The 23,639-nt window shown below is 36.3% G+C and overlaps 1 protein-coding gene across 3 annotated transcripts; it reads left to right on the top strand.

Annotated features, from left to right (window-relative positions):
- Positions 1-1,318: 1,318 nt before the first annotated feature.
- Positions 1,319-22,665, top strand: LOC110711455 (ycf3-interacting protein 1, chloroplastic-like). Of its 3 annotated transcripts, none has more exons than XR_002509366.1 (7): positions 1,322-1,776; positions 1,866-1,910; positions 17,983-18,096; positions 19,862-19,942; positions 21,797-21,964; positions 22,063-22,130; positions 22,394-22,491. XR_002509366.1 is itself a non-coding variant. In XM_021889828.1 (7 exons), the coding sequence occupies exons 1-6, from the start codon at positions 1,456-1,458 to the stop codon at positions 22,069-22,071; spliced, it is 738 nt and encodes a 245-aa protein (XP_021745520.1). In that variant the 5' UTR covers positions 1,323-1,455; the 3' UTR covers positions 22,072-22,112; positions 22,394-22,665. The 3 variants fall into 3 exon arrangements, 2 of the variants coding, with proteins under 2 accessions (XP_021745519.1, XP_021745520.1); XM_021889828.1 differs by having other exon boundaries at positions 1,323-1,776; positions 22,063-22,112; positions 22,394-22,665; XM_021889827.1 differs by lacking the exon at positions 22,063-22,130 and having other exon boundaries at positions 1,319-1,776; positions 22,394-22,663.
- Positions 22,666-23,639: the final 974 nt, after the last annotated feature.

Raw genomic sequence — 23,639 nt, 5'->3', positions numbered from 1 at the left:
AACCTTAATCTCCCCTCTTTCTCCTCCAAATTTATTGCCACACATTCAATTTCATTGTAAAAATCCTCCAAAGATCTTTGTCTATCTTCCAATTTTCCCGTGGATTGCTCTGAATCGCGATTTTCAATCCTTCAATTAGAGAATTCCTCGTTGAATGAACTTTGAAGTACGATCGACGGTAAATTGAAAACCTGGATTTTTTGTTTGGAGGTTTAAGGGTTTCGAGCGGTGGTTTAAGGGAAGGAACGGAGTGGAGACGGCAAAGGGTGGGGCGAATCGTATTCGCCGGAGGTTTTGGCACCGGCTGGTATGAAGAGAGGTTGCGGGCTGCTGTGTGTTGTTGGTGAGTAGAGAGAGCAGGGGAGGCGAGCAGAAGCTGCTAGTATCGGGCTTTTGTTGACGGAATTTGTGGTTGTAGCGTGTGTGGGTGCGTAGCTGATTGGCTGGTGCTATGTTGTTAGTGCGATAATGGAGTGTGGGGCTGTTGTTAAGTGCCTGAAGTGCAAGGGTTGATGGTGGTCGTTGGCAGTGCTGTTGGTCGGTATTTAAGATGCGTGGTGCTGGGTTTTGTTTTCAGTGGTTGAGGTGAGGTGTCACTGGTGTCAGCACGCAATTTCAGGGGTAATATGTGCCGGCGGGGGGTGGCCGAGGTGGGGAGCAGGTTGGCGAGGGTGTGGGCAAGGTGGTTGGGGGCTTGGGTGGCTGGTTTTTTTTTTTTTTTTAAAATTATTATGTTAATTTAATTAAGTTAATTAAAAAAAATAAATTAAGTTAATTAGTTGTTAAATACAAAAATATTGTCATGTTAAGGAAACTTTACAACTATTTTGAAGAATTTGTAAATTTTTTTGTTACCATTAAAAATGTGTTATTCTTTATGGCTACCAATGAGAAATTGCAAAAAAAAAAAAAAAAAAAAAAAAAAAAAACATGTGGTAAAATCAAATTTTGGTGCTTTGAGGGGTGATTATTTATAATTTTTCCTAAAAATTGAATTGTCTACAATAATGCATAAATCTAAGTATAACACTTTAAAAGACACGATGGGAGTACACGACTCTAATCTAAACTCAAACCAATGACCCAAATTGACACCTACACTGAGCTAATAATAATGAGTATTGAGCACGTAATGAAAATTTAAGAATTCAGCCACAATAATCTAGAGGTGATCAAAAAATTGGGCCGGACCTTAACATAATACCTCGTGCCCAAACCCGCAAATAAAATAGCGAGCTTGTCGGAACAAAGCGGACTTTTCGGGTTTTTTTCGGACCCAATCGGACCAGGCCGATATTGATCACCTCTGCAACAATGCAAATGACCACATATGAGACTATGAGTATATGACATAATGCAATGTTCCAAGTATACCTAGTAAAATAAAATTAAAAAAAAAAAAACATTAATCTGATCCTCCTTAGCAAAAACAGACTAGATAAGCTTAGAGAGAGAATGGGAACCCAACAGTTACAACTGCCACTGGCATCATCATCATCTTCAACTTGTTCAACCATACTTTCTTCAATTTTATCTCACCACTACAATTGCCGTAGCACCACCACCTCACTCCTATTCAACCGCAGCACCACCACCAACACCATTCTCTCTCTTTCCCTTAACCATGTCAACCACCGTCGTTCAATTCAGCACGGCCGTGTTGGTATGGATGACTCGGGTATTCCGGCTACCACTACCGCTTTCGAGGATGAGGAAGACGATGTAGAACCCGAACCTACTCCTGAGGATCTGGAATACATTAGCCAAATTAAAAAAGTAATTCTATCTTCCTTGTTTGTAGTATGTCTTAATGTTTGATTTTATTGGATTATGAATTTTGATTTTATTTGATGATTTTTGGTTAGGTTTTGGAGCTTCTGAGGAAAAACAGGGACATGCTTTTTGGAGAGGTACATCATTAATAATTTTGCTTAATTTCTTGCACTACTCTTGGAATTTCTATGTTTTTTATTCAATTCTTTGTAAATAGAAGATTAACCTGCATTTTTAATGCATAATATCCTGTATTTTTAGTAAAATTAAGTTGATTGATCATATAGGAACTAGGAAGAATATGGAATTTGGGGGAATAAAAAAAAGTTGGTGTTCCATGAAGGCTTTATTTGATTTGGAGTAAACATGTTCGATGGATATGGTTTTACATGGATTTAAAACACGATAGTTTTTCTTTGTTTGGTTCCTTAGTATAAAAGTTACTCCGTATAAAGAAAGTAAAATTCGAAGTGGAAGGGAGAGGACGGGAGGAGAGGAAAAACGAAGGTAAAGAGTAGGGAGTAAAATGTGGCTTTATTGGGTTAGTGAGGCTCAAAATTTGTTAAGCCCAATTTATTTGGTATTTAGGCTACTAGTTAATCTTGCATGTTGACTTATTGGATGCAAATTGTGGAAGCTATTAGAAAATGATAACTATGCACAAATTGTTCGTACACAATTCCCCTGGACTTCCACTTTTGTGTTATGGGGGTGTTTGTAAATTGTGCTGTTGTCACAGCCTGGTGGATTCGTCAAGGAGAGAGAAATAAAATGGGGTTTTAAGTCTCAGATTTGGTTTTCAATATGGCTAAATAAGGCAGATGAAGGGGTGGTCATAGACTGAACTGCAGTGTTTTCCATTGTCTTCATGGAGTTTGTATAGGGAGATGAATTTGAAGTGACACGCCTTAAACCTTTTGTTTTAGAAGCCAAATATCAGATCTTATACTTGGAAAATATATTTTTGAAGCAAATAAATTAAGTGTAATTAATAAGAATAATCAACAAGATTGAAGGAAAGAAAATTTGACAACGATATTGCGGGACTTTCTTTGCTTGACATAAAGAATAGGGGTAATGACTAATGGAGTGGCGATAAATTGATGTGACAAATTACAATACTAAAAAATTTCAGATTATATCACTAAAAAATACAGAACATTTCTCTTGACTTAAATGAATACAGTGGTCGCAGGGTAGGTTAATACTTCAAACAAGTTGATCAATGCATTATCTTTGGATATATATTATTTATAAGACACTCATATCTGTTACTGAGTAACATAGCACTACTTACGACAAAATTTGTCAAAGAAATATAAAAATATAGTATAATATATGAATTTTTTTATTCATTCGAGATCAATATATATATATTTCACCCAAGTAGCATCATACTGTCTAATCATCAATATGCTTATATTGTTTATCAATCTAGTCCTATTGAAAAGTAAAGCCCTTGTATTAAATTGGGGATTGAGGGGGGTGAATTTTGGAATCATAGGGTTTGGAAGGTAATAAATGGGTGAAATTGGTTATCTTGGAAATGGAGTTTGTTAGATCACCCATCATATCAAACAATATGTAATGGAAACAACTGATTTCATTTTTGCACTTGAAAGTACTATCGCATTCTAAATGTATTTGTTAGGCCTTACTAAGAATTCCTTATTTTATCTCTCTATGCCATGAATACTATAAGCAATCTTATTCACATTTTTTTTGGCAATTTAAGAAACTTTTATTAATTAGCAAAGGAAGGTACAAAGGACTAAACAAAACCAATCAACTGGCACAAATCGCCTCAGAAGAAACCTAACACACCAAAGGAGAAAGCAAACAAGCCTCTTGTTACAGCAAAGCTCTACCAAATAATCTCTCTGAACATCAGAGCACCTACTAGCTACCTTAAAGCTAATATCATGGAATAACACAGAACAGTCCTGCATTTCTGATTAAAAATGAGATCATTCCTTTGAAGCCAAATTGCATAAATGCACCCTGCAAAGAACATCAGAAAGCTTATGCTTGACAGTACTTTTTTTTTGCCACATTTGATGGCCCAATCAAGCTCCCTGGTATAAGAATCAAGTCTTCGATGAAAATTCAAAGTCTGCAGCACCAGACTCCAGACCTCGGAGGAATAATTACACTAAAAAATAAATGCTCAACTGATTCATTTCCACTGTTACACAACTTGCAAATTATACAGGGGACATTAAATTCCAGGAGAACAGTCTATTCAGAGTTGGCAACTTCCCCATATAGTCAACCAGGTTATTAACAAGCTCCTGGGACCTGGGAGTTGCTTGATTATTACAAAGAACTTTGCTCCAAGACACCTTAGGATGAGAACCATTAAGATGTTGATACATTTTCTTAATAGAAAATGATCCATTTTTAAGATATCCATCCCAATCACCAGCATTAAGAATAAGATGTGCACATCAAAATATTTTCCTCAAAGCTCATGACATATTTATTGAACAGTTAAGAGCAAGACAATCCCTGTGTTTCATATAATATGCATCCACCGTGCACTAAAGCTTGTCTTTCTTACCATAAATAACCCAAACTAACTTACTCACAACAACTTTATTCCACAATTCCATATTATTGATGTTCCACCTATTAAGATTAATTCATGCTATACACTTAGAGGCCGTTTGGTTGGGGTATTCATCAAAGAGAATGGAAATCAACTGCCCTCATTCCCTTTGTTGTTGTTTTTTAAGCCTTTTTCCCATTTCCTTTACCCTCTTCATTTCTCTAAATCCTTCTAAGTTGATTCCCCACCCCCCTTAGGTATTTCCATTCCCATTCCTTAGCCACCACTACACTACCATACCATCACCCTCCTACCTACCCAAATCCCGGGAAACCCACACCATCGCACCACGGCCAGCCACGTCACCACTTGCCGCCTCTCTCCCACCCTCGCCAGCCATCCGCACTCCCGAAACCTTTTCATTGTCCTTGTAAAAACCTAAAAAAACCCTTCTCCCTCACTATAAAACCCTAGCGCCTTGGGTTCGAGGGTGGGGGAGGGTCGATTGACGGGTTTTACAGGGAGTGAAACTAGTTTGTAGGGTTTTTCGGGGGAGGGAAGAGCTGCGCGGGGGCCAACGAGGGGCAGGGGAGGTCGGCGAAGGATGGCGAATGGTGGGGGAGGTGTGGCAAGTGGTTTGGTGGATGGGTGGTGGCCGGAAAAGGTGGAAAGTGAAGGAATTAGGTGGTTGTGTGGTGGTGGGACCGGTGGGATTGTTTCCCTTTGTTTTTAAATACTTCACGTGGTAAAACCCTTAGTAAGCACATCCGCAATCATGGGGTTTGTGCTAATATGCTATAGGTACAATTGTTTACTCTCCACTCTTTCTTTCACATTCTAAATGTGACATCAATATGTTTTGATTTTGTCATATTGTTGGCATACAATAATGTTGTCACATAGAAATTTGAATGATCTTCAATACTATTCAAAGAAATCTTGTATTTCAAACATTTTCAAATTTTTTTCGTGATAACCCTTTTGTGACAACCTAAGAGTGCTTGGATGGCGATCTTGATGAATTTGTATCCCTAACACAAAAGAGGCATCCCCAAGATCTTTCATTCCAAAAGGATTTTGAAATAAATCTTTTAGTTTCGTTCACGAATCATATATCGTTGCCTACAAGCAATATGTCACATATAAAACTAGGAAAATGTGCTTACTTCCATTAAACTTATGGCTCATACAATCATCAACAACGTTTGTCTCAAAACCTTGAGACATAACGACTTACTGAAACTTAAGATACCATTGACGAGAAACTTGTTCGAGTCCTTACCGATAAGACGAGCCTTACGCCTTATCACATTGCCATTTGAATTCCTTTTGTTCTTAAAAATCCATTTACAAACTAATGGGTTTCACACCTTTAAGCAATGTAACAAGGTCCTACATAATCATTCATCATGGACTAAATCTCCTCATTCATGGCATCAATCCACTCTTGAGAATTAGGGCTTTTAATATCTTAGCAAATGGTAATTGGGTCATCATCTAACATTGCGTTATCTAGCTCTTGTTCTTGAAGCAGTGTAACAATTTCTTCATTAATTTCATTGTTATCCTCACACTTTTAGAGAAAAACAATAGTCATTTGAAATTGCACTTCTTCTTTCTCTAGTGGATCTCTTAATGGCGCTTATTCTTGAATCCGTTGAGTTTACTCATTAAGAATTTCATGTTGAATCTGAATAGAGAAATCATTATATTTCTGGATTTGTTTCTTCAACCGTGGAAGTCTAATCATGGTTGATAGCATCCAAAGGAAGAGAAATGTGTTCCTCTTCAAAGATGAACTCCTTAACCTTATCTTCCCTTCCAAACTTAATATTTTAAAAAAATCTAGCATTTCCCATTTCAAAAGTTAATCTAGGTAGGGGATCTTAAAACTTATACCCCTTAGACTATTAGGGTACCAATAAAGTAACAACTAATAATTCTACTTCTTTTCATCTTGCCTATAAGATTTATAAGATTTGAACACGTCTAAAGCCTTGGATCTCTCATCGATTAAATATAGGGAGATATAACTATAATTACCGTCTATGAACGTTATAAAGTATTGTTGACCATCACAGAATGGACCACAAATGTCCGTTTGTATTAGTTTTAAGACATTTGAAGCTTGTTCGACTCCTAATTTCCTTTTATTTATTTGTTTCCTTCTGATGTAATTAAAGCATACATCAAAATCTGAATAGCCAAGGGAATCAAGAATTCCATTTGACACAAGTCTCTCTGAATTCATTGTTTAGAAATATGCCACAAACGTTTATGCCAAAGTGATTGGTACCAGAAATACTAACGTGCAAGGTTTAAGTAGATGAAGCAATAGTATCTAATAAATATAGGTTATCATATCCAAATAACCAACTTTGAATTATGAAATAAACTAACTTTATTCTTTTCAAAAGAACAAAGGTAACCAGATTTGTCCAATGTAGAGACAAAAATTAAATTATGCCTAAAAGAAGATACAATAAAAGTCTCTTTTAAATCCAAATAATACTCAATTGTTAATGACAACTAAAAGTGCCTATAGCTTCAACTTCAATTATCTTGCCATCACCAACATAGATTTATCTTTCACCATCATGTGCTTTTCGAGGGAACCCTGCATGGTATCACTCATGTAAGTAGTTAGCTCTAGAATTTAGCCATAAAGTGTGTTCAAGCACCGAAATTAAATTAACCTTAAATGAAAGAAATATACCCTTTTTCACACGCTAAGCATGGCATTTGGTGGATTGTATCTTTTGTGAGTCATCCCACCACTGCAGAAGCATCCAGATGCTTTAGTTGCAGCCTTATCTTTTCTGTGATTATGAAACCACATCCTTACCCTGTTTTCTTCTCTTGCCATCCTTTAAGGGATATGTCCGGCGAACACATTTTGTTTTTTCTTACTTTAATTTGTCTACCTCTTGAACACAATGAGAAATGACCTCATTTAGAGTTCACTACTCCTTTTGACAGGTATAACTGATGTTAATCTGTTTAATGAGAGATCAAAACCAAATGCACGTGCAAGTCATCGGACAACTCCAAAGACGGATCTAGGATTATTTTATTGGCGGGTCGTACACTATTAAGTTTTTTATTAAATAAAAAGAAAAGCCTAAAAAAAAAATGTTGCCAGCAAGAATCGAACTTGGCACCCACTAGTTTTAGTAGAGCGTTTGGCAAAATAGTAAAAACCAACTTAGCCAACACAAGTATATGGTTTTTATATGCATCAATAAAGATTTTATATTAAAAATTTATGTTCATGGGGCGAGCCGTGGCCTGGTTAGGCCCGCCCCTAGATCTGTCTATGGACAACTCTAGCTAAAGTGCCTTTAATAACTTAAGTGCCTTTAATTTTGAAGCAAATGAGACATTTCCATAATGTACTCCCTTATGTTCCCGTTCCTTTATACTTTTGAGAGACAAGACTATTCAAAAGAGAACTTCGCCTTTCGTTTTTTGCAAAACGCTTTTCAAGTTCAATTACAAACAATTTGGCATCATCTTCTTCAGACATTGTGCCCATGAACGATTCTGGAATTGCACGTGTCATGGTCATAAGGCTCATGCAATTTGAGTGTTCCCACTTCTCAACATTCCCTTTTCAATAAAGGAACTAGAATTTGTAAGAGCTGCAAATGCCTAACCCGTTGAGCATGGGGTAGATCCATGCAACCAAGAATGATCATAACGTTCTCTTTCCAACTATTAAAGTTTGTCAAAACATAAAGTTTAAAAAATTCCATACAAAAAAGTTAATATCCTAGATGTTGAAACAATAAAATAATAACAACCAAAACATAAAGTTCAAAATTTCCAAAAACAAATCTTAAACAAAATTTAGTCCTAGTAATAACCAAAGCTCTATCCGTCTATCTTACTATAGATTTATTGTAACCAAGTAAGCCTGCTTTCATTAACTTCCAAATTACAGAAAACTTCTCTCTTATTTGCATCCTCGAACAAAGTATTAGCATAACATTAAAAATGACTATGCTTTGTTAAATAACATACATCTAAAATAATTTGTATTACTTATGAGATGGTAGAAGAGATATTAGATATACTGCTTTGACTCATGAGTTTGATACATTATGACAATTTCCCAATTCCTTTGGCCAACATTGCAGATCCACCTGATTGCCTCTATTTATGCTTGATTTGGACACTATTATTCTTTATTATAGGCTGTTTTTAACCTTTTCAGAAGCACCTATGCGTGTTAAATTGGTCACTTGTGAACTACTATTTTTTGCTTGTTCCACAAAATTTCTACGAAATTATCTTTATCCCATAAAGCATCTGTAAATTGGTTACTTATATGACTCTCATTAGCACCAACAATTCTTCCTCACTGTTTTGATTTTCCACGGTAAGCTTTTCAATGGGATCTATTGTGAGAACTTATACATTTTCTCTCTGGGATCTATTGTAAGCTTTTCAATGGGATCCAATGGTCTTCAAGAGTAAAGGTGACACCTTTTCGAAACTTTTTGAATTCAGGTGTTCCTACAAAATTTAGATATTTTTGATCCGTTTGAATAATATTATCCCATCCTATTCATGTAGCAACATTTTTATGAAAAAAAATTATTTGGAAGTATAAAATACACACCTTGATTTTTAATTTGCCACCATTCATTCGACGCATCAATTTCCCCTCTTTTTGGATCCCACCCTAAATTAATATCCGAATCTTTCAACTTTTTCCATAACCAATATCTTTCCTCATTGTATCATATTTTTGTTTGCAACTTCTTGGATTACTAAATTTACTTCCAATTCTTTTCTCTACTTCCATTTGAATGTCCTTCCACTTAAAAATTGTGTCTTACCATTGTCCTTAATAACTTCCAAACAAGCTTCACATAAGATGCAACTATTCTCGTCGCTCCACTTAAAAACCTCTGTATTTCCTTCTCTATTACTCGATGAAGCCATCTAACATGCCATATAACAAATTAAAATTCAAGTACCACATAAAAATAACAATATAGTTTTTGAAAGAATGTGAATGGTTGCCTTTCTCATTATTAACATGAGAATATTACAAATTATAGGAGCATAATTAGCCTAGAATTTAGGAAACTAATTAGCTAAGAATATGGACAGGATATGCACAAGATAAACTACTTAACAAACTAGGAGATTTATACAAATATAGAATATATGTATCATATATTCTAACACACCCCCGCAGTTGAAATGGGTGGTTCTCGAACGCTGAGACTGTCTCGAAAATCATCAAATAAAATACGAGATATGCCTTTCGTAAAAATATCGGCGATATGATAACGGGAAGGAACATGTAGCACTCATACTTCGTTTTTAGCAACTTTTTCTTTGACAAAAATCTCTGATGTTGTTCCTGATTCCCTGATTAATAAATAACACTCACATTGTCACAATAAACCAGAGTAGTTATATGAATAGGACAATATAGTTCAATCAATAAATTTCAGATCCAACAAGAATAAAAAACATTAGCTACTGCTCAACCCTGGAACGGGACAAAGTTGGTTGTGTTTTGGACGACCAAGAGAACAAGTTGTCACCTTGAAAAACACAGTAACTAGAAGTAGAGCGTCTAGTATCCGGGCATCCTCCCCAATCAAGTAATAAGCTTGTTGAGAGAAGATTTATACCAGTGTAGACCATGACACAATGTGCCCTGTAAATAGCGCATATATGCTTTTAAGCACTCGTATGCTCGTTCCTGGGATCATGCATGTGAAGACATACCTGTTGAACTGCATAAGAGATGTGAGGTCTAATAAAAGTAAGATATTGTAAAGCACCAGCAAGACGGGTGAATCCTTCGAGGCACTAAGTTTTGGTTCGGTATCAATAGGAGTAGGACAAGAACCTAAATATACCGGTAGCATCGCGGGACACAACTATTCCAAAAAAGAAGCTTAGAGGACCTAAATCCTTCATAGCGAACTCGGCACTCAAAAGCGCCATAAAATGCTTTCTTAATCGACCAGATGATGCTGTAAGAATAATAACATCAATATACAACAAAATATATGCTATACCGAGCCCTGATTGTAAATGAATAGTGAGTTATCAGATAAATTGTGAGAAATACCGATACTGGCAACATCGGCAAAATGCTGATGCTAGGAGCCTCTTTAAGGCCATAGAGAGATTTCTTCGGTAAACACACATGATCAGGGAAACCGTGGGCTGATGCATATAAATAGTCTTGTTGAGATAACCATGTAAGAAAGCATTCTTGACTGATGAATGGACCTATGACTTAGAGAGAGCAATGCTAAGAACGGTATGAATAGTGGCCGGTTTGACAGCCAGACTAAAGGTCTCATCACAATCAACAACACCCTGCTACTGTGTTTTTCCATCACCTATAAGACGAGCTTTATGCCTCTCAAAAGAACCATCAAATTTCTTTTTTATGTCGATAAATCCACATAGACCTAATGACATTTACATCCGGTGGCCTAGGTACAAGTTCCCATGTATTATTAGCAATTAGAGCATTAAATTCATCTAACATTGCATAATTCCAATTTGGGTCACAGACACTAGGTCTTTGGGTAGGGGAGAAATGTTAGTGGAAGTCATAGTGGCAAAGTTTGAAAAATATTTGGAATTTGGTTTATATATACCGTTTTTTGCTGTAGTTGTCATTTGATGGGAAGGAGGACCTGGTAAGGGTGTGGGTGTGCGTATAGGCCGGTCTTGAGAAGGAGAATGGGTTTGTTGAGGGTCCGGCCAGTTTGCATAGGTGATGGAGATGGTGAACCAGGGTTTGGACAGGGCCTTGCAACGTGGCAGTACCGGGTGAGTTTTGTGGACATGAGGAATGGGGTCGAGTAGAAGAGTGGACAGGATGAGGTGGTGGCTAGCTGAGGGAGTTAGGTCAGTAGGTTGGGCCAAATTTTGAGGAGTGTTGTTTTGATGTGAAGTGATGCAGAAGTGGATTAATATCCAAAAAATTATAGTCATCTTTGTGAGGAGTGTGTGGTTTAGAGAATGCGAATTCGGTTTTTACAAATTTCCCATGACGACAAATAATAATTTTACCACTTTGATATGTCGTAACATTTGGAACCTCTATGATTTGGAGCGAGACTAAGATAGGCGCAAGGAGTGGACTTTTCTTGCTATCTGTGAATAGAGGTGGGCAGAAATAGAGGAAAACATAGGCAACCGACACTCAATTCCGAATAAATGGGATCACATTGGTATATAATTTTAGTTTGAGACTTAAATCCTAAGACTTTGGTTGGGAGAATATTGAGAAGATATGTGGCCGTCTCTAATGCGTGATGCCAAACGAAAGGGGCAAAGAAGCATGAGCAAGTAAGGTCCGGATGATGTTGTTTATAGATTTTATGTGGCGTTCGGCTTTTCCATTTTGTGGTGATGTATGGGGGCAAGATAAGCGAAAAAGCATGCCTTGGTGATAAAAAGAACTCTTTGAATGTGCCATTAATATATTCCGTGCCATTGTCACATTGAAAAGTCTTAATATTACGGATAAATTGAGTACGAATCAGACTATGAAAAGACTTAAACAAGTGTTTGACTTGGGTTTTTTTGCAATAGGAAACGTCTAGAAAAATTTACTATAATCGTCAAGAAAGTGGGCATAATAACAATGGCCAGAAGAACTCTTGACAGGTGAAGTAATATCAAGAGGAGAAGCAGTTTGCGACATAGAATCATAAAACGGTAAGTTAGAATGTTTCCCAAGAGGACAAAGGAACAAAAAGTTTTACAAGCCTTATTACAATTAATAAAATGGTTACTACTAAGAGATCTAATAACTGCAGCACTAGGATGCCCTAGGCGATTATGCCAAAGATCAGAAGAAATAGCAGTAGAAGCTGAATTATTGACCGGAGATTGGCTTGAGTGTTTAAGAAGAGAGGATAAAGGTCACCAGTACTATCACATCTCATTAGTCTCGCTCTCGTCTGTAAGTCATTCACAGAAAAACCAAGGGGATCAAATTCAACGGAAACCAAATTATCAGTGGTGAATTTACGAATAGATATTAAATTCTTAATTAATTTGGGAGCATGTAACGCATTATTCAAGTGAAAGGGTGGTTAAGGGGATGGCAAAGTAGTACTACCGTGACCAACAATTGGAACTAGATGTCCCCTACCTATAACAATGTAATTATGTTTAATGCTCGAATTGAAATAAGAGGAAAAAATACCTTGGTCTGCAGAAATATGAGATGTGGCACCGGTGTCCATGTAGAAATTCGCGTCAAGTAAGAAAGAGCATGCATTGCCGGCTGGATGTCTGTGGGAGTGTAGCTATTGTTGGGTGGAGCTACTGCATTATATGCTTGCGGATGAGAGCGCAAGAATACAGCTGGACGTGGCCCAGAAGAAGAAGCAGCAGCTGCTGGGTAAGGACATGGTGGCGTGTTGGGCCACTGAGCAAGCCAAGGGGCCCAGGCAGCTAAGGTTGCCAATTAAAAGGTACAAGATTGGACCTAGATGGTTGATGGGCCACCTGCCCATTATTGTTGCGGCTCTTCCTAGAATTCTGTGTTAGACTTTTTCAGCTTGTTGCCTTTGGAACTCGAACGCGACGAGGCAGAGGAGACGGAGTTGTTGTGCTTGTGGTGGCTATCGGTGCTCGTGACGAGGCTGTTTGTGAGCGGCTGCCGGAGTTGCCTTCTTTTGCCTAACAATTTTTAATGGTTCGCTCCGCAACTTTGAGACGAGAGCGACAACTCTCAAAAGAAGGTAATGGCTCTTGGTTTGGGATAATATCCACTGTCCTAGCGTAGGCTTCAGGTTGGCCGACCGTGAGTTTGAGCACTAATCTGCTGTTGGAGAGGGGGCATCAACATCGGCAAGTTGGTAAGCCAACGACTTGATGTGATTACAATAGCCATCAATCGACGAAAAATTCTCGAAATCAAGGTCCACAAGCTCCTCTTTAAGATGAGTAGCCCGAGAAGCCTTATTGTCCTGAAACATATATTCGAGACGAGCCCATGCCCCATGAGCAGTGTCGTCTTTGAGTAAGATAACATGGAGGAGGTCCGTGGATATCGTCTCATGTATCCATTGAAGCACCGCAGCATCTAGGCGCTTCCACAAGGCTGGGTTAGCGGTCTTTAACGCTTCATACGTGGCTACCTCTATTTTTTTCCATAGGAGGAATGATGTGGTGGTGTAAATCATAAACCCTAACAAGAACCTTGAACAAAGCCACCCAAGAGTGATGCATGCCATGTTCCGTGACCAGTGTAATAGGAATAAGAAACCTAACATTGGTTATGGAAAAAGTGCAGCGGAAAGAAAAAGAAACGTGGAAAGAAGAGAGGTTGTTAGGGATTTAGGGTCGAAACCTTAACCGATACCATGAAAGAATGTGAACGGTTGCTTTTCTCATTAGTAAGTGAGAATATATACAAAGTATAGGAGCATAATTAGCCTAGAATTTAGGAAACTAATTAGCTAAGAATAAGGACAGAATATGCACAAGATAAACTACTTAACAAATTAGAAGATATATACAAATATAGAATCATATATTCTAACGAGGAGACCCTGGTTTCTGTCCGTGAGAAACACATTTTGTTAATCTCATTGTGCCACAGATATTTTCATCAAATAATTGAAAAATAAACTAAAAATAAAAAAAATTATTTCACTGTTAATTAACACCCGTTAAATGAAAACCTCAATTCTCCTTCTTCCTCTTGCTAACCAGTAACCACTGTATTTCTTCCTCTTGCTAACCATATTCTACTACAGAACCATATTCATCTTCTTCCCACGATCCATACACCTTCATCTTCCTCCTTACACCAACACAAACACCAACATCGACATTAACGAAAACCCTATGAACAATAGAGAAATTCAGGGCATGGTTAACCCAAAGGGTAAGTGTGATATCCTTCCTCCATTGTTGAGCTTTCGATCTCCATTAAAGGTCAAGCTTAGTAAACGCACCTTCGGCCCGACTACCACGGCTGATTATGGTTGCAGGAATACACAAACCTCATCTCCGACCCACTGGTCAGATCTCCGACTACCAGCGGATCTGACTACCACCGCTGGTAGGACTCAATTTGACAACCTTTCAATTCTATACTCACTGTGAAGAGCTGAAGAGTAACTGCGATCAAACAAAGGTGATAAATGTACTACTTAAAGTATAAATCTAAAAATCACAAGCATTTCGTATAGTACTAACAAAATTTATAGACATACTCCAAAATAAGTGGAAGAAAATGATCTTGTATTAGAAGCATCACAACACATTCAAACTAGAATCATAATCATCATACAATGATTATTACATATATACATCTTTGTCAAAAAATCAATCTATGCTTTATTTTTTAATAGATACATACGTAGTACAACTTAAGTAGGACATATGAGGAAGAACGCATACCTCAACTAATCAAACAAATCAAAGAAACTTGTATACTTTCTTTTGCTCCTTCTGATTCTAATTCCCAAATAACATATAAATTTAACTATGATTTTGAGAGAAGATGGAGTAGAGAGTTAGATAGAAATAATTAGGTAGAATAATATGGTAGAAAACCTGATATTGTGGTTAACTGGAAAACAAATACATTGAGTCAAAAAAAATCAAACCTTAGTTTAAAAAAAAAAAGATAAAACCTAAAAAATAGGTTGAACGCCACAACTTTTTTTGAATGCTATCTTTTTTAGCTTTTAGCCACAGGTACCTCCACCTCAAACAGCTACTTAAATCATTACTTCACTAAATAGTGATAATTTTTCTAGGTAGTGTTTGGATTCAGTGTAAAAGCTAACAGCTACCTCAAAAGCTCCCGCGCTGAACAAACCCTTAACATTCAATGTCCGGGGAATTATCAATTTAGTCACATCCTCTGAATTCTCCATATCTGAATTCTACTTCTGGCAAAGGGCTAAATTGATTAGAAGTAACAAAAGGCACCCCTTTGTTTTTTTATTTTTATTTTTTAATTTTTGTTGTTGTTGTTGTGGCACTCGCACCTAACTGAGTCCCAGGCAAGATTTGATGCACATTTGATGTACAGGAGTTGAAGCAACAAGGGCGCTGTCGCTTCTTAGGAACCTAGATCTTCTTAGGAGCTTGTGTTTTAGCTATGCAACCAATCCGGGGTGAAGCCAGGAGTAAAAATTTAAGGGGGCCAAGACTCTATACAGTTAACCCAAAAAAATTATAAATAAATAAATAAATAAAGGGAGAAAAATACGCTCTAAGTGGGAGTCGAACTTGAGACCTCTCTCACCATTCAAAGCTCATACTACCAACTAAGCTATCATCGACAACATTGTATATAAGATAAATATTTGCTCGGCAGACTAGATAATACATATATCACCGGTTGGGTCACTCCGCCACTACAACCAATATAGAACGCTTAACTGGAATAGAGCAATCATGACTCGGAAAGTCAGAAGGATGGTTACCAGTCATAAACCGCTCAATTCTTGCCTCATCCTCAATCCACACATGACCGGAAAAAGTTGTAGTAACATCCATTTCAAACCAAAACCCAAGCAAAAGAGACCCTCTATTTGCACTTTATGTAAAATAACCTTTTATGGTGTACTTGCTAGCTAAATTTCTGCCTTAGTACACCTAGTCAACTTAATACTAACTTGAATTTTAATCTAACATACGACTGCTATCTAAATTATCCAAAGTTGCTAATAAATCTTATAAATTACTTGTAAAACCAAATAAAAGTTAATTACAGGAAAATAACAAAACAAAGCAAAATCAATTCACAATTTGAAGCTTTTGTTTGTTACATTAATGATTTTTTTTTATTATTATAAAATACTTAAAATATAAACAAATTTTACATGGTGAAGCTCATGTTGTGAGAATTTCTACATCGTGGAAACCAAAAAGCTTCACTTTCTAAATTGATCTTAAAGCAATTGTATATTGCACCAGGTGGCTTATATGCTTAATTTGTGGCTAACCCGTCATTTTGTGGGTGATTATCTAAATCTATTTACTAACCAATCCATGAGGGGATGATGTGTATCACTGTATCCTAATCCCTTATTCAGTCAAGGTTTTAGAGAACCCACAATCTTGAAATAAAGATCCAATCTTGAAGAGTTTCTTGAAGATTGAACACAAACGAATGGATATGACTTCGAAATTTGACCAACTCTTGGAACGAACCTTAAAACAAAATCTATCTTTCTAACAACTTCCCTAAAAACCTTAGGAATTTTATCTACTTCTAAAAACAGAAATTATAGTCTATCCTATGTGTTATAAATAAGAAAAATCCTTTCAAGTGAAAGGTAACAAAATTCTCGAAGAAACTAACATTAAAACATAAATGAGGGATTTTAACTTGGCATTGCCGGCAATGACACATGCCACTAGGAGTGACACGCGCTAGCCAAGATGTGGCTGGGTTCAAGCGGTGGTAGGAAATTGGCGGTGTCTAGGCGCGTGGTCGCCGGTATCCTCGCCGGAAGCAAAGTGTGTAATTTTTGCTTCCTTATAAATCAAGATTTCTTCTTTCCACATTTAGCAAGTTAACCAATTATGGTCTTTCCCTCCAATATCAAACCCAATTGGACTTAAAATCAATGTATTTGGCTCTTCAAAAGAATTTCCCTCTTGATTCACATCAATTGATTTTCCCATCTATACCAATTTTTACCACTACCAACCCACCAATAAGAGCAACAACCACCATGCAGACTACCTAAAATCACTACATAAGCCTCGAAACCACCTAAAAACTACCTTGACACCAGTGAAACAAATGCCTAAGCTCCAAAATCCTAGCCTCACCACCAAATCCACAACCTAATTTGCAAAACCACTAACCAAACCACCACTTATTCCATTAAAGCACCACCCAATCCCATATTTTTGCATTTCTTCTCTATAACGATTTTCTTAGATTATGGGTGAAGTATAACCTGGCTGCGCCCGAGACAAGAATGCTGTGGAGGTGATTGCATGGTGGTTTTGGGTGTCAAGTGGTAGTTGCCAATGGCTGGGTGCTTAAGGTAGGCCAGTGTCTTAAAAAATAAAAAAGGAGGTTAGGCCAGTGAGCTAATCAAAGATTGTGGCCTGTGGGTGGTTAGAGTGGTGGTAAAAATTGTTCAATATGGATTTTAACTAGGGTATATTAGTGAATTTTATGATTAAGATAAGGTAAAATGTAATAAGGGCACCAGATTTAATAAACAGTACTTAAGGGTCACTTAAAAAGTAAAACATTTTGGCTTCCATCATGTATAATTTCCCAAACCCCCAAAGTTGATTACTATGTTAGTCCTTAAAATCTGTGAAACAAGTCAATAATCAACAGCATGGTGATGTAATTTGGTGGTTGGTGATATGGTCATGTAAGTTTAAGCTTTTTATAGCATAGGAGGCAAGAATTTTGGAGATTATACCCCCAATCCACATTTCATTTTCTTGCTATCCCTTATGATTTGTACTACTTTTATCTGTAGCATATACATTATGATTTTAGTGAAGTAAGGATATTTATGTATGCCATGATAATGTGTTCTTATTGCTTCTGAATTGTGGATGTATTTCTTTTGAATGCCAATTTGGTTTAGGCTATCATTCTAAACTTCATGACGTGAATGGCATGCCTTAATCAGAGTTTACTTTGTCTTATTTTGTAGGTCAAGCTGACTATTATGATTGAGGACCCTAGAGAAGTTGAGAGACGAAGGTTGATTGGAATTGATGATTCTGATGGACCAACAAGGGAGGATTTAGTTGCTGCTTTAGAAGAAGTGAGTGTATATCCTTCACCTATCTTGGTGTATTAGTGATTTCTCTGTGATCAAAGTGTAGCTACATGCCTATGTTGATTCATTCGAGAATTCTGAATTTGTTGTGTTTACTGATTATGACATTCAGGATGCTTTTCGTTGTTCTGCATTAGATTGTTTATCTCAAACTATTTTTAACTATATTAGCTATTAATATATCTTACCTTCTCATTTTCCTCATTTTTGACTTTGAAATTCATTTTCAAATTGCATGTAGCATGAAGCCTTACTGATTTTTCTTGTGGGGCATGCAGATTTAATTTAATTATTTTTTAGGGCAGGGGGGTGAGGGGGGGGGGGATGCATACACATAATTGGAATCATGAGTTATAGAGTTGGGGGGCCTTTGATGCAAGGGGTGGCCTGGTGAAGAGGGCGGGTTGAAATGCATACACAGTTGGGTTGATATAGATATGGATTAGGTAAGCCGTTGATACATATGCATGTTAATCATATCAAACTCGGACATTATGTTCCATTTTTTATTGACTGAGCCCTTGAGCAACTCTTAAGTATTATGTGAAGATCATGAACTTAAAATTACAAATTTTCAATTTGTCAATTCATGCCTCTGTAGGTGCAAAATGCTATGTAACACCTGTGATATGTCATTTCTGTGACCCAATGACATTAACCATGATCTTGGTCCCAACCATTATTATTTTAATAATTTACAGATGATTTTTTTTTTTTTTTTTTTTTTTTTGCCAACCATATTCAATAGGCTTGCTGTGATGTTTTTTAAGCATCTGATTGATCCAGCGAAAATTGTCATGATGAAATATATGGTCAGACTGAAACTAATAACAGGTGCCCGAATTCTGAGGAGAGAAATGAAAGTCTACGCATGTTTGGAATAGAACCATGTACCAGATTTTTTTTTTTTTTAATTTTTTTTTTTTTTTTTTTTTTTTTTTTTTTTTTTTTTTTTTTGTGTTAATCAAGGTCATTTATTTGGTGTAATATATTTGCTCTATACTTCAATAAAAGTTGAAATCAGATGTTACCACACGATTAAGTTCTGTGTTAGCTTGTTTTTGAAACAAGAAACAAAATCATTGTTTGTATCATATCCAGGGGCGTATATAGGATGGGTTCAAATGGGTTCATTGAACCCACTGATTTTCTGGAAAAAAAAAAGGTTTAAAACAAATATCTGTGTTAAAGTGAGTGTCATATAGAAGTGTAGCTCAGTGGTATTTCCTTGCAAACTATCATTGGGTAGCTGGAGATCAAGGGTTCGACAGTTAATACCTCAACTTTTACTCTACCACAGTATTCTTTTTTGTGGTGGGAAATTAAGATTTTCTCTCTCCTAACCTCAGATTTCCATTTTATCATTTTCAAACTCATTTGTCTATACTAGGATATGTGTATAGTTAGAACTTAGAAATTTGTGTATATTGGGAATTTGGGATTAATAGCTAAATTGATATATATAATTGATAATTGAATTTTTGATTGTAGAGTTAGAACTTAGAATGTTAGATTATAGATTTACTGTTTAGTACTATAGTTTTTTTGACACGCTTCGAAAGTATAAGAACTCGAAAAACACTTTTATAGTTTTTTTTTTTTTTTTTTCCTAAGTGTAATCCATTTGCAATTAAAAATATGAACTTATGTATTTAATCTTTGATTAGTATATTTTCATTCTTTTTTTTTTTCACGATTTCGAACCCACACTTCGAAATTCCTAGATACGCCACTGATCATATCTATTTAGGTAAATGATGGAAAAATTCCACGAGATCGTGTTGCCCTGCGTATGCTTGCAGAGGAGATGACTAGCTGGCCAAATTTGGAGGTATTGTCATATTTAACTCTAAACATTATTTTTATCCAACTATTTTCAATCTTTATTAGTTAAATTTAAAATTGCTGGTTTTAGATTAATATTCAATATTTGTTTTGCTCCATATGAATTTGATATGTACTGTTTGTCTATAGTTGTATGCTTCTCACGTACAGAACTATGCTGTTAGCTTTTTTATTATTTAGATTATTTAGACAAGATTGGATGAGCTGCAATTTCATTTCATCTCAAATCTGAATAATTAGTAGTCCCTCCTGAAGTGTCAATGTTGACATGTTACGTAAAACCCTACACAGTGAATTAGGAAGCTTAAATTAAGGCATAGATGAAACGAAATAGTCCATGATAAAGTTGCATTATCGTCTTCAATATATATACTACCTCCGTTAAATATTAATTGCAACTTTGAAATATTTTATATCTTACAAATAATACCCCATGTTGCAACTAATATTTAACAGAGGTAGTACTTATTTTGAAGATTAACAAGCTTACGGGCAATTTTTTTTTTTTTTTCGTTAGCTGTACTTGAATTATTAAGGAAAAGAAAATCCTTGAATATAATGATGTTTCCATGGCTGAATTTTGACCCTGTAATATCGGAGAATAATCTTGCTTAACATTAGAGAAATATGATGGTCAAGGTATTCATAACCTGAATATGGTAAGCTGGATACTTTAGAGAATTTGCCTAACCCTAACCCTAGAGAATCATGATGGTCAAGCTACTTTAGAGAGAAACAGTTACTTCAGTTGAATAAACCAAAGCAATGAGGGATCGTCTCATTTGTTTTATTCTCTATTTTCCCTTCATTTTGTCCTCTATTTCAAGTTTGAGATCACAACAAATAACTTTGATTGGCCTTTTTGCTAGCCAACAAAAAAAAAAAAAAAAAAAAAAAAAAAAAAAAAAAAAAACCTAATCTCTTTAGATTGCTATCTCTTTATTTCAGATTGAAAATTAGTGGGGTCCTATGCACTGATCTGCTATATCTCTTTTCTTTCTTATTAGCAATAGATCAGAGCAATACATAGGTGCAACCTATTCTGAGTCCCCAACAGTATCACATTCATCTTGCCTCCAGCTTAAGGCTGGCATGGCTTATTTCAAACTTTTCTTTAGGTGACCTCCACCATTTTGCTCACTTTCCTATGAAAAATTTATATCCTTGTGCAAGAACCAGATTTGACGAGCTGAGTTCTACTAACATTAGTAAAGTACATATTAGTCTAGCTTAAGTATGATACTTGGTCATTGACAATCTATTTCAGCTGAGGGAGATCACAAATACCTATGCAATGGCTGAGTGGCATCAACTCTTGGAACTTCAAAGAATTGATAATCTCGTCTTTAATATTGCTTGGAACTCTACGTAAATTGATAATTGGTTTGAAAAGGTTTGATCCTTAACCTGATGCATCAAAGAACTTGCTGGAATATTATTTAGAATTAGGTTAACTGCACACCTCCTCTATAGACCTACTCAAATATTTTGTAGCAAATATGATCGAGGGGGACCTATGATCAACTTGTCTGAAGTCCAAACCTTTTCTCTGCTTTCAGCACTTGGAGGGGGTCTGTAGGTCATTAGAGATTGGAGCAAGAGGACTTCATTAGGTGTTGGAGTACTTTGGTTCTGTATCTATCAATCTAGACCATAATGAGTCATTGACAGCTATGGCTTATTGTTTTGTTTTTGGGTTTAACCAAACATGTTTAAGGAATTTAGAAAGGACCCCACTCACTCTTCTTAATCATGGTTTACATTTGTTTTCTTGAATCAATTGGTCTTCTAATGGCATCAGCTTCTCATCAAGGTTCCTTATCGCTCTTTTTTATTATAGGCTGAACCTTCTAAGAAAACAACAAAGAACAAATCCCTCTACGCAAAAGCAACTGATACAGGTATTGATCCTGTAGTCGCTGCAAAGAGGCTGAACATGGACTGGGATTCAGCAGCTGAGATTGAGACAGCCGAAAATTCTGATGATACTGATGTACCTCCAGTTGTAGTAAGTTTATGTTCTATCTTCATTGAGAATGCTTTAACCATTTTTCCATCTTTTCTCATTATTTGATGCCTGTATTTTTGAAATGGTTGGTTTTCTAGGGTAGCTGAGCTCCATGCAATGATATAGCTCTAGACCAAGAAAAAAAGCGGTGAGAATGTTGATCTGGGTAAATATAAAATGAAGATTTTTTGTTGCTGATAGACTACTAGGACACTCATTTCACAGTTGTGAACGGGGCGCCTAAATTTTGGTATAGAATAGGAAATAAGTTGTTGAACTATAATTCTCATCATCCACAAATCCCAGCTAATCAAGAATGCTTAAATCATCAAACAAATGCATTAATAGGTTTCATCAGCATACTCAGATTGATTATATGCCGTTTCAGCAGCTAACTGTGTCCTAAAAAAATGGTTTATTTAATTACAGGGATATGGAGCATTATACCTCGTCTCAGCCTTTCCAGTCATAATCGGAATTTCAGTTGTTTTGATATTATTTTACAACTCCCTTCAGTAGATATGTTCATGGCCTTCTACCTAGAGTAAAAGTATCATGATTTGTGTAACCAGTTACAGGCTTACTGCTACCTACGGTATATATTGGAAAAGCTTTCAACTCTTCTGCTTACTCCCTTCCTTTTCTAAAATTCTTATTATATTCCTCTGTTGAAATTAATATTCTCTCTTTCGTTCATTCTACCACTTGCTTTTGATTGCTAAGAGCTTAAGATCATCCTCATTGAGTTATTGCCCTTATTGGTACTGGAGGGCCCCTAAATAGATGCCAACAAAGTCAATATGTTTTACACTGTGATTCTTGAATCATGCTTGGATAATTAATATAATATATGTATTCTGTTGGTGCAACAAAGGCAAACAAGTTCAAGAAGATGAGGGAATTCAATGTGGGAGATCTTGATTGGCTCCATCTTTGGAAGGAGAGGTCTAACTAAAAGAAAGTACAAACTCATGCTAAGGGCCGAAGGTCCACTTGAAATTGTGGATAAATATGGGCTGAATGCCTACAAGCTCAAGCCACTTTAGAGATTTTGGAGTACAAGCCACCTTTGGTGATCTCTCCCCTTCCCTTAATACAGAAGATATTGGTGAAGAAAATTGTTCTAGAAACCACAGAGAAGATAGCCTGGAGGTCGCCTTCAAAGTGACTGCTACAGGGAAAGAAAGAGACCGACTATGACACGGTAAACTTAGATTTTAACGACTACGAAAATGTTAACAAACGACGTTAGCTAATGTTACAACTCGTCAGGTTTCTATAAATGTTCAATCACCATATCAGGATAAAAAATAAATAAAAAAAAAAAAAACACCGTTACTTCCCAATTACCAAGGCTCAATATTTCAACAATGCCACTAGAGATACATATTTTGTTTCTCAATATTTCAACAATGCCACTCGTGAGTTTGGACGGCCAATGTAAGTGGCTCAACCAGTATAAATCAGTTAGTTAAAAATGGTTAGATTGTCTGATTAGACTGCCCATCTATTTAGAATGAAAAAGTTTGTAAATCTAATTATGTTGAAATGCAATTTCATTGGTTTCTTTGTAGTGTTGGTCTTATGTTTGAACTTACTTAATTCAAACATCTCCTCAGCTTACTTCTCACAGAACAATTCACCCCTTTGATATGGTGGAAGCTAAAGCTATTGA

This window comes from Chenopodium quinoa, unplaced genomic scaffold (genome assembly GCF_001683475.1).
Source record: "Chenopodium quinoa cultivar QQ74 unplaced genomic scaffold, ASM168347v1, whole genome shotgun sequence".
NCBI lineage: Eukaryota > Viridiplantae > Streptophyta > Magnoliopsida > Caryophyllales > Amaranthaceae > Chenopodium > Chenopodium quinoa.
Note: the sequence above shows the minus strand (reverse complement) of the source record. Positions and strands in the feature narration are given on the sequence as shown.